This window comes from Trachymyrmex cornetzi, unplaced genomic scaffold (genome assembly GCF_001594075.2).
Source record: "Trachymyrmex cornetzi isolate Tcor2-1 unplaced genomic scaffold, Tcor1.1 scaffold245, whole genome shotgun sequence".
Lineage (NCBI taxonomy): Eukaryota > Metazoa > Arthropoda > Insecta > Hymenoptera > Formicidae > Trachymyrmex > Trachymyrmex cornetzi.
In genome coordinates this window covers 31058-43606 of record NW_017297113.1, presented here as the reverse complement: position 1 = coordinate 43606, position 12549 = coordinate 31058, and the positions used below count along the sequence as shown (strand labels likewise).

At 29.7% G+C, this 12549-nt stretch overlaps 3 protein-coding genes across 3 annotated transcripts; all 3 read left to right on the top strand.

Annotated features, from left to right (window-relative positions):
- The first annotated feature begins 1394 nt into the window (after positions 1-1394).
- Positions 1395-3860, top strand: LOC108761208 (odorant receptor 9a-like). Its single transcript, XM_018507622.1, has 2 exons — positions 1395-2046; positions 3502-3860. Exons 1-2 carry the CDS (start codon positions 1395-1397, stop codon positions 3858-3860), a joined length of 1011 nt encoding a protein of 336 aa, XP_018363124.1.
- A 984-nt stretch (positions 3861-4844) lies between these two features.
- Positions 4845-6521, top strand: LOC108761207 (uncharacterized). Its single transcript, XM_018507621.1, has 4 exons — positions 4845-4985; positions 5094-5562; positions 5859-6089; positions 6178-6521. The coding sequence occupies exons 1-4, from the start codon at positions 4845-4847 to the stop codon at positions 6519-6521; spliced, it is 1185 nt and encodes a 394-aa protein (XP_018363123.1).
- A 3666-nt stretch (positions 6522-10187) lies between these two features.
- Positions 10188-12422, top strand: LOC108761206 (uncharacterized). Its single transcript, XM_018507620.1, has 4 exons — positions 10188-10328; positions 10437-10902; positions 11758-11988; positions 12082-12422. The coding sequence occupies exons 1-4, from the start codon at positions 10188-10190 to the stop codon at positions 12420-12422; spliced, it is 1179 nt and encodes a 392-aa protein (XP_018363122.1).
- Positions 12423-12549: the final 127 nt, after the last annotated feature.

Sequence of the window (12549 nt, the reverse complement as noted above, 5' to 3'; positions counted from 1 at the left end):
TGAAAAATCGAATCACGTGTTTCGGCGATTTTTGAAAATTTAATTCTTTCAAAAGTTATTAGACCGTCCCGGTACTTTTGGCGGACCCTGTATATATATGTATATACATACATACATATGTGTGATCATAAATACATATATATGTGTGAGTGCTCATATATATACATATTATATAAATTTATATTATATATATATAAGGTACTTCAGGCAATACTTTAGAGAATGATAAATCTTTACAAAAGAAGCAACTTTTGTTTAGGAACTTATATTCTCCGTTGCACTTTTGAGAAGCAGATTCTCATTCGGACTAGCTGTGAGATACACAAACAATCGCGCAATATTATGTGATATCTGAAAGCTTAGTTCAAATTTTTGATTCTTTTGCTTTCTTGCCAAAAAACTAAATCAAAGAACGTGAATTAGTATTGTTAGATATTATACGCGACCGAATAAATTGCTCCTTAAAAATGTGTCAAAACACAGGTTCCTTACCAAAATTTAAATTATTTAACAAATGTTGATTCTTTTGTGTTAAGAGATTTATCATTTCTTAAAGTTTATAATATATTTTTAAAAATTGCATATTTTTTATATTGCTTTTGATAATTTTTAAAGTAAAAAACGTACCTATAGAGACACATTGCTTGTATCGAGTAGAATAGTACAAGCTTACCTATTTGATACAACTATACATGTTAAATACATTTCTGGGATTATTATTTATCTTTACTATTGCTACAAAATATACAAAAGTATTTACATTTTATATAAAGTATAAATCGTAAGCACAAGTACGTTTTATATAAATGTAAAAATGTACTTATGAAAAATAAATTTTTCTTGAAAGTATAAATATTACAAATAAAAAGTTGCAAAACATTTTAATTTGCCGCAATAATCTATACAGGGTGTTTCAGAAATAGTTGGCCAAACTTTAAAAGCATATACCATTCATTGTAAGGATGAAAAAAAGTTATATAAACATGAACTCGGAAACGTTTCCTTTCACACACACACACAAAGTTATAAATATTTTTTTATTTTATACTTATACCTATATTTTATTTTATACTTATATTTATATTTCATAACTTTTGAACGAGTGACGTCCGACGATCAAAACTTTCTCAAGGTCACACAGGGTCATGACCTTGACAACATATATCAAGGTCAAGGTCATTGGGGGGGGGGGGCTCCCCTAAACCACATATTTATTTATTTGGTAAATTAGAAATATTTATAACTTGAAAAGGAAGCGTTTCCAAAAAACCCATGTTTATATGACTTTTTTTCATCCTTATAATGAGTGGAATATATGCTCTTAGGGTTGGCCAACTATTTCTGAAACACCCTGTATATTATTATTTTAGATTTTGCTGATGACAACACTGTTGATGGATGTCTACCTCGCTTGCGAAAATTCCTCTGAGGATCCGATTGACACGTATGTGGTGGCCTCAAGCGCAATGCTAGGAATTATCAAACTTACTATGTTGCAAATACAACGATCCACACTTTCGATCAATCTATGCTCTGCTATTCAGGACTGGTGTAACATCAAGGATGCGAGGTCGCGTGAGATCATGATCCAGTATGCACGCACTGCGAGAATAATTTCGCTGTCTCTGTTTTACTGTGGCTTCGTTTCCCTTACATTTTATCTGTTGCGACTTTTACCCTTCATAAACGCGACAGCCAACGGAAGGACGTTTGTCCTTCCGATGACCTGTCTCTTCGAGTCCGTCTCCAATCTCCAGTATGTCCTCATTACATTCTACCAGGTGATTCAGTTGTTTGTAACATATGCTGGAAACTGCTGTACGGAGGGAATTTTTGTCGGTATCACAATGCACCTGTGTGGACAGCTCGAACTTCTGATGAGTGACTTTCATCAAATCGATCATAAACGCAAAGGAGGCAGCATCATTGAAGAATTCGTCGTAAGACATCGAAAGTTGTTAAAACTCACGGAAACTGTTGAAGATTCCTACAGTATAATTATTTTAACTCAGATTTTCACCAGCGCAATTTTGATATGCATAACAGGTAAGTCTATGAATTATATATTTTCTTTATGTATAGGAGAATTTATAATATCCAAAAGAAATATAAATATATGTATATTTTTAATTATTGCCTCAAAAAATCAAAATGTACAATATACAGGGTGTAAGTTTTGGCAAAGGACTTGTATGCAGATAGAGCGGACTAAATTGAATCGAAAAGTCCTCTACCATTTTGCAATTTTCGCAATAGTGAACGAGATATTAATTTTTAAAGATTGTCGAATAAGCAAGTAAAATTGACTCATAAAACAACTTTAAAATTCTTTTCAAAGTTTTTTATAAAATATCTTAAAGATGTTTCTTAAAGAATTCTTAAAAGTATCTTAAAGTTGTTTTATACATCATTTTAGACATTTTGCTCATTGAGTAACTTAAAAAAAAAATTACGAAAATTGCAAAATAGCAAAGGACTTTTCGACTCACTTTAGTCCACTCCATCTACACACGAGCGCTTTGTCAAAACGTACTGGACATCCTGTATAATTTTAATTTTAATATTCAGTTTTAAATTTAATTTTATTATATATACATATACAGGGTGTTTATGTATATACATGTACAGGGTGTTTATGTATATACATGTCCGACCGACTGATCGATCTTTTTCCTCAACGCGCATTTAATTATCCGTTGGAAAGAAGCAGGACGTAAGGCGCGATCTGCGTACTGACCCATTACGAAATGATATGTTGCGGAATTCTTCTAAACGAGCGGTGCGAAGATTGCAGAGTCAAGAAGTAATTATAACGTAAAAATTGTGCGTAAAAGCGGACAATTTAAATCAATTATAGAAATGGACTGAAACGCACAAGTTGTAATTTGTTCCGTTGCAATAAATTATTCATCGACTGATCAATCCTCTATCCCGGAAATCAAATAAATTCTCCGCGATTATTGGGCGCGAACAATTTTGTGTAATTGCTATAATATGAAGATATTTACATAAATTATTATATAGTTCGTATTATGAAATCCTGAGATATGACGCATGCGTGTCGTTTGTAATAGAATATAATTACCGTAGTGCGTCGGGCGTTCCACACGTCACAACACGTCTTCCAGAAGATCCGTTTATCTATTTATCTACACTGTTAAAAATGTCATGAAATTTAATATACTTTACATAAATTAAATTCAATTTTAATGACACTAAATTAATTTTATGTATCTGTAACTGAAAAGTATATTTGTGTACATGTACATGAAATTTAGTGTATGTTTCATAAAATTTTACGAAGTTTAGTACATTTTTTAATTAAATTTTTAATTAATTATTAAAGTTTATTACAAAAGACAAGTTTACGTATTATAAGAATATGTTATACATGCAGATTGTATCAGCCTTGAACTGAGTTATGAGAGAGCCAAAATAAAATTTTTAAACAATTATAGTTTTAAAAAGATCAAATCAGAGACTAAAATGTATTAATTTAAGGCTTTGGACTCATCGTATCCTGGCACATTCATGACATAGTTATGACGGTGAAGAGCATTGTAATAATGATTGTTATGTTGATGCAATGCTTTCTGTATTCATATGCGGGTGATAATTTGAGGGATCAAAGCGAGGCCTTGTCATTCGCGCTTTATGACAGTAATTGGTGCGATTTTTCGCCTAATGATATAAGAGACTTAGCGTTCGTTATGATAAAAACGAATATACCCATTCGTCTAACTGCCGGAAAATTTTTCTACGTCACACGTGCTACTTTTACGGACATTTTAAAAACTGCAGTATCTTACTTATCCGCTTTACGTGTTATGATTGACAAACAAGAAATAAATAGTTACTAATAAAGATTTTTCTTTATCACATATTATGTCACATATTATTTAAGAGAAGCATTTGTAGCGATGTGAAATTTTTAGTTCAATATTAATATAAAATATTAACATATGATTTTAACTTACATTACGTAAAAATTTAACGTTTTTAGGCCCAGTTTCACAACTGACTGTTAACTCTTAACCGAGGTTCAACTTATTCATTATCTCTTTTCAATTCTAGAATTGGAAAAAGATGAGAAATAAGTTGAACCTCGGTTAAGAGTTAACCGTGAGTTATGAAACTGGGCCTTAGAAGAATATTACAAGCAAACCATTCAAAAATTCCTTATTTTGAATTTTCTTCTTAAATAAGACTACATCTTGCGATAAAATTTTGTAAATAGATAAATTTAATTGTAGAAATTATCTAACAAATATATATCTGTCTAAAATTAATTTTTAAATTTGTTTTGTTAAAGAAATTTTGTTTAAGATATATGTATATAAAATTATTAATATGTAAAATTACTTACTTGTAGCGTATATTATTCTTTAACCAGTTTTCGTAATGTAAATATATCGAACAAAATTTACAAAACAATTTACTCATTCGTACTGTATATTTGTATGTTCAAAAGAATTAAATCTACAATATTTACAGTTGAAATGATATAAAGATTGTCTAGACGAAATAAAATGTAATATAGAACTAGAACGTAGTATAAGTGTAGTATAAGCGGGAGATGAAGTTCTTCTCTTGACAGTTCATGCACGATAGCATAAAACGATCGTTAAGCGACAACTAACAAAATATACTCTCACAAATTTTTATTGCAATAGCTATGCGTATAACAACATAATTCTCTATATTCTATGATAATGTGTTAAGAGCATAATGACAGGCTGGTATAAGTTTTCAAGATGAATAAAAAATAACTCGAAACGCAGACAGACGTTATATCGAATACGTTATCGGTTATTGGTAGCAGTTACAGTTATTACCTTAACCCAATGGCAAGTGAACGATGGAAAGACGATGTCGCATATGCGATAACCCCTTTTAAATTGGTAGCGTGGTCCATTGGTATCTGGCCACTTCAAGTTCGTAATGCTTATTCGTTGATACGATATGTCTTCGGCATCTTTTCCGCGGTATGCACTTTCTGAGTTTAACCTCGATGATCAATAACATACGATTCTTTGAGGACAACGTAAATTAATATTTATTTGATATTTTATTATATGAAGACGTGTCAATAGGTCCTCTTGATTGTCATACCTTGTTTCGAGATTTATTTGGGCTGCACTGACGCGGAGACAAGCATAGATTGTCTCATGTTAATCTTTTGCGGAATACTTGGTGTGTTAAAGATAATATGGTTTCGCATTTACGCAAAAAATTTGGCTAACAATTATAGCTCTGCCATGAAGGATTATTTGACAATTGAAAACACAAAAGAACGTGCCATCATGAGGAAACATGCTTTTATGGGAAGGACTCTGTGCTGTTTAATTTTGGGCTTCGCTTATTTTAGTTCTATAATGTATGGACTAATCGCTATTCTGGATGAATATAAACACGTCAATATAACGAACGAAGGTACCATGCTAGAATATCCATTACCATCGAAATGCTTTATGAAGTTCTTAAATGCTCCAGTAAGCATGCATAAAATCTTCTGCCTCGTCGATGTTGTTGCATTAATACTAGCGAGTACTACTAATCATGGTATTGTCAGCATGTTATTTGATGTCTTTTTATCTTTTCTTTGTATTTAATCTTTAAAGATTAGCAACATTTATTTTAAAAAACACACGTATACATATTACATACATATACATATAAGTATATTCTATGCATAAGCAATTTTTATTATATTTATTAATGCAAATACTTTCATTGTCTACTAAAATTGTTAAAGCATGAAAATTTTGCTTTATTTATATTAAAAAAGTATTAATATCGTTCTGCATATTTATTAGTGTATTACTATAGGCTATATTATTTTCTTTAATGATTGAAAGGTAACGACGCTTTGTTTCTGAACATTACATTGCACGTTTGCGGCCAAGTGAAAATTCTGAGAGCCAATTTTCTTAATTTTGATATCAGAAGCCCGCATATCTATAATCGTTTTAACGTATTGATTGAAAGACACAAATACTTAATAAAACTGGCCAGACAACTTGCCGAAATGATTAGTTTCGTTTTATTGATAGAATTATTTCTTATCAGTATTCTTTTATGCATAATGGGTGTGTGAATGATATATTACTTATAATTATTTTGTAAATCGTATTATGATATAAAAATCTATATTAAAGAAATAAATATTTTTTTCAGGATTTCAACTTATCTTACAACTAACAAGTGAAAACAACGTTGTTTTAATTACGAAAAATATAATGGTACAAAGTACCTTTCTAACACAATTAACTTTATACGGTGTTATTGGGAATTATTTAAGATCCGAAATGGAAGAAATAGGGCTTTCTGTTTATCGGAGCACTTGGTACAATTTTCCTGCAAAGCTAACGAGACATATAATATTCATTCTAATGTGTTCAGATTCCCCCGTCGCTTTGCAAGCTGGAAATTTTATCGTGGTAAATTTGGCAACTTACGTAAGTATCCTAAAAACATCTCTTTCGTATTTATCTGTACTTCGTGTAATGGTAAAGGTGTGAAATATAACATATACTACAAATAAAGAATTTACAAATTATAAATATATAATTTACACGAATAATAATTTGGATACATAAAAAAAAATGTATTGAAACGTTATTTTAATAAAATTGTTGATTGTAACTACAAGTCATTATTACAATCATCTGTGCCAAATCTATTTTATATATGATTAACAATGTATATACACTCAAACAATATGCATATATACAGAGTGTGTCTGAAATAACGTCCACTAATCATATAGTGCTATTCCTAATAAAAAACTAAGTCGAAAAGTCTTCTCCTTTTTGCAATTTTCGGAATATTTTTTTTTAGTTTGCCTAATGAGTAAAATATTTAAAATTGATGTACAAAACAATTTACGATGTCTTTCAGAGTTCTTTAAGGGGTATAGACAGGGTGAAGGCCTGAAAAACTAGGAGTTCTTTGGAATTTTATTTTTTTTAAATTTACACTGTTAGAAATGTTCTTAAATTTCATTACATTTTAAGTTACACAATTTGAAATTAATTTCATGGCATTATATCAAATTTAATGTATTTATAATTAAAAAGTATATTTGTGTACATATACATAAAATTTAATGTATTTTTCATGAAAATTTATGAAATTTAATGTACTTTTCATAAAATTTTATTAAAAGTACATTAAATTTCATAAATTTAATGTACACGTTCATTACATTTAAGTAACTACTGTAACTTAATTTTCAGTTAAATCATTCATTACTTTTAATTTCGTTCATAACCACAAGCTTCATTTACATGTAAAGAAAGCTCGTGGTTACATTTCTAACAGTGTATAATAAAGTAAGGTAATTTTGTTTTATGGTGTCTTTATTTTATCAGTACTGAAGTACGTGTAAAAAAATTTTTTTGTCTCAGTTACTAGAATTAAGGCTGCTGAACAAAGAGTAACCTTGAACAGTTACTTTTGCCTCGTTGACAATGAATCGACTATATGCGCTGTTCGAAACAAAAAATAAAAAATTATGATAGTAAAAAATGAATATAACTATAGCCGGACGTAGAAAAATTGCAAAATTGCAAAAAGTAACAAAATGACGGACATGTGAATCTTTTTTTTTAATTTGGCCTTTTTTGTTACAAAAAAGTTGAATAAAATTGTGAAATTTTTATTAATTAAAAAACGTCTACGTCCGGCGATAGAGGTAAGTTTTCTGAATAAAATATAATTTACACCAAATCAATAGGTCGATTTTTTTGATTTGCTGTCAACCAGGTTGAAAAAAATGATTTTGAGAAAAACGCGTTTAAAGTTTTACTTTCAGTTTACTATATATATGTTGACTGCACAAATTTAAATTAAAAAATTTAAGTTACTCTTATTCGGCAATCCCTGGATCATATAATAGCTCTTCCGTGTCTAAAAACGCTTCTTCGTCGACGCCAAAAGCAGTTCTAGCGCATCGTCGTACAAAAACTGCTTCACGAAAACTGCTGTATCTCCATCAATTTTCCGAATATTTCTTTAAAACTTGGCATATTTATTCTCGATACTTATATCTTTCAAAATATTACAAAATTAAAAAATCGAATTTTTCAAAATTTTACCCTGTCTATCCCTTAAGAAACATCTTCAAAATATTTCACAAAGAATACTGAAAGATATCTTAAAATTTTCTTATATATCGATTTTATCCGTTTATTCGGCATTCTTTAGAAATTAATATCTCGTTAAGTATTGCGAAAATTGCAAAATGGTGCAGAACTTTTCAGTTTTTTATTAGGAATAGCACTATATGATTAGGACGTTATTTAAGATACACACACTCTCTCTCTGTGTGTGTGTGTGTGTACTTTAACTTATTATTAAATTAATGTATTGAAATTAAAAAATTAAATTTCTGACGTATAGAATGCGCACATATATCGGTTCTATCTCATTTCACTAATAGATTTTTTAGAAATAGAATATGAAAAATACTCCGTACTAATAAAGATAAACTTGAAACAAAAGACGTGTGCATATTGAATTGTTCGAGAAAGGCAAAATTGTCGCAAGAACAATTCCTATTGGTGATCACTATCTACAACTCTTGCACGCGACCAATCTGATCGTTGGCTTGTGCAGCCAACTACTTCATCAACTACCGCGATTAAGGATGCATTGACGCTCATAACACTCATGAAATTATTTTATCCTTGTTGTTTATTAAATGTTACGAAAGAATAAATAATGCTCGTGAGCTTTGTGAGCTTTGTGATTCAAAGGGAATGTACCCCGAGTTATCTTAGTGTACCCAACTGCTTACTACTTTTAAAAGTTAGTTAACTTAGCCTATCCGAAACTATATAATAATATAGCGATTCGCTGCTTCAATAATATAAACAGCAGAACACTTTTATGCAGACCAATAAAAATTGATCATTACAGCAATTCCTTTTTAAATGTTCGTAAATGACAGCCAATGGATTTGTCTTGTTTCGTTGAGTCCAACATCAAGTGTTCTTATTACATTTTACTAGGTGTTTTAATTATTCATGACATAAGAAGGAATTTTCGTCGGTATTGCATTTTATGGACAGTTTGAACTTTAGAATTTAGATAATTGATTTTCAGCGGATTGAGTGTTACAAATACAAAGGAGGCATTACTGTTGAAGAATGTGTCGTTAGACAATGAAAGTTTCGAGTCCAATATTCAACATATTGGTCCCCATTACATTCTAGTACATCATTGGATATTGTAGACAAAGTTGATGTTAAAATTCACAGAAATACTCATAGTTTAATTTAAAACTTTGCGAATTCATCATATTCTGATACATGGTACAGTGCAGAGAAAATATATTTAAAAAAAGAAAAAAGTATCCTTTTTTAAAGTATATTTATACTAACTGAGAAATAAGAAACAAATAGAAATAAAACAATTACTAAAACATATCTCTCATGTATTATATGTCACACATTATTTATAAAAAGCTGTGTAAAAGTTTAGGCCAATATTAATGTATAATACTAATATATAATTTTAATTTGTACTGTATAAATCAATATTCTTAAAAAAATATTACAAACAAATAAATCATTCAAAAAGGTCATTATTTACAATACAATTTCTTTAAGAAATAGGCTAATATTCTGTGATAAAATTTTGTGAAAAGTTTAACTGTGAAAATCACCTTATGAATACATTTATGTCTAAAATTAATTCTTTTTATTTGATACAGATATTTTGTCAGAGTATATAAAATTATTGATATACATAAAACTAATTTTATTATTAGAATTCAAAAAATCTACTCATCTGCACAGTACACATTTTCATATTCGGAAGAAGTAAATCTACAACATTCACGTTCAAAATGACATGAAAAAACTGAGACAAAATAAAACATAATATGATTGGAACTCAGAATACACATAGTATAAACGAGAGATAAAGTTCTTTTCTTGATCATTCATATACAATAGCAGGAAAGGATTGTTCAATAAGGCATGACTAAAAAAAAAAACATAAATTCTTATAAAGCAACAATTTTGCGCAACACAGTTCTCTATATTCTGCGATAATATATTAAGAGCATAAAGGTTAATACAGGTTTTAAGATGAATAAAAAATGAGTCGGAACATAGACGGACGTTATATTGAACATATCACCGGTTATTGATAGCAGTTACAGTCATTACCTTAATCCAATGGCTAGTGAACGATGGAAGGACGATGTTGCATACGCGATAACCCCTTTTAAATTGGTAGCGTGGTCCATCGGTATCTGGCCATTTCAAGTCCATAATGTTTATTCGCTGATACGATATGTCGTGGGCATTTCTGGTCCGGTATGCATCTTGTGAGTTTTACCTCAATGATCAGTGACGCACGATCCTTCGAAAATAACGTATACTAGTGTCTATTAGATATTATATTATATAAAAACATGTCAATAGGCCTTCATGCTCATCAAATCCAGTTTCGAAGTTTATTTGGGCTGCACTGACGCGGAAACAAGCGTAGATTGTCTCATGTTAATCTGTTGTGCAATACTTGGTGTGCTGAAGGCGATATGGTTTCGCATTTACGCAAAAAATTTGGCTACAAATTATAGATCTGTTATGGACGATTACTTGACAATTGAAAACATAAAAGAGCGTGCTATCATGCGGAAACATGCCTTTATGGGAAGGACTCTCTGTTGTTTAGTTTTGGGCTTCGGTTGTTTTAGCTCCATAATGTATGGACTAAACGCTATTCTGAATGGATACAAGCATGTCAATATAACAAAGGATACTATGCTAGAATATCCAGTACCGTCGAAATGCTTTATGAAATACTTAAATGTACCAGTGAGAATGCACAAAATTTTCTGCATTATCGATGTTATTGCATTAATACTAGCAAGTATTGCGAATCAAGGTATTGTTAGATTATTATTTAGCGGAATTTTCTTTTGTCACTTTAAAGACTGTAGCAATTTTTATTTTAAATCATATGTATATATATATATATATATAAATGTATTTCATGCATAAAAAATTATTATTATTTTTATTAATAAAAGTTTCATTGTCTGTCAAATATATATATATAGACAACATGCTTAAGATATAAAAGTTTTGCTTTATTTGTATTAAATAGATATAAAAATAATACAAAATTATTTATTCCTGATATACATATAATATACAATTTATACATATATAATATATAATACATATACAGGGTGTCCCGAAATTTGAGGACATTATTACAGCGAAAAGCTTTGTGAAAAAAATTAAGTAATAAAAGTGCATTTTATTTTTTTTTGCCGTAAAGTAGTTTTTAAGTATAAATGTTTAAAATTGGGCCAATTCTAATTGTTGGTTAAAAAGTCATTCGTCCGAAGTGTTCGGACAGCATTCGAAGTGTTCAACATCTAATACCATTGCACTCACGTCACTCGGACGAATGACTTTTTAACCAACTATTAGGATTGGCCCAATTTTAAACATTTATACTTAAAGAACTACTTTGCAGAAAAAAAATGGAATGCCTTTTCATTACTTAATTTTTTTCACGAAGTTTCATGCTGTAATAATACTGTCCTCAATTTTCGGAACACTCTGTATATATAACATTTATAATTTATATATTATATATACACATATAAATGTATAATATATAAATTTCTTCACTCCGTTTTAATTGCAATAATAAGAAAGTATCAATACAGTTCTGTATGTAGAAGTATATCAGTATATAGTCTGTATTATTTCTTGTCATGATTGAAAGGTAACGACGCTTTGTTTCTGAACGCTACATTGCATATTTGTGGTCAAATGAAAATTCTGAGAGCTAATTTCCTTAATTTTGATATCAAAGACCTGCATATCTATGATCGTTTCAACGTACTAATTGAAAGGCATAAATACTTAATAAAACTAGCCAGAGAACTTGCCGAAATGATTAGTTTCGTTTTGCTGATAGAATTATTTATTATCAGTATTCTTTTGTGCATAATGGGTGTGTGTGAATGATATACTATACTTATAATTATTTTGCAAATCGTATTATGATATAAAGATCTATCCTATATTAAATAAATTTTTTTTTCAGGATTTCAACTTATTTTACAATTAGGTGAAAACAACGTTGTTTTAATTACAAAAAATATAATGGTACAAAGTACTTTTATAACACAGTTAACTTTATACAGTGTTATTGGGGATTATTTAAAATCCGAAATGGAGGAAATAGGGCTTTCTATTTATCAAAGCAACTGGTACAATTTTCCTGCAAAGCTAACGAGACATATGATATTCATTCTTATGTGTTCAGATTCCCCCGTCGCTTTGCAAGCTGGAAATTTTATCGTAGTAAATCTGATAACTTACGTGAGCATCTTGAAAGCATCTCTTTCATATCTGTCTGTACTTCGTGTAATGGTAAAGGTGTGAAATATAATGTATACAATTAAAAAATATAGCAGTTCTAAAAACTATAAATATATATTTATATTTATAGTTAGATCTTATCGTAGTCGGATTATTAAAGTAGAATTTGAACATATATGTTTTTCAAACA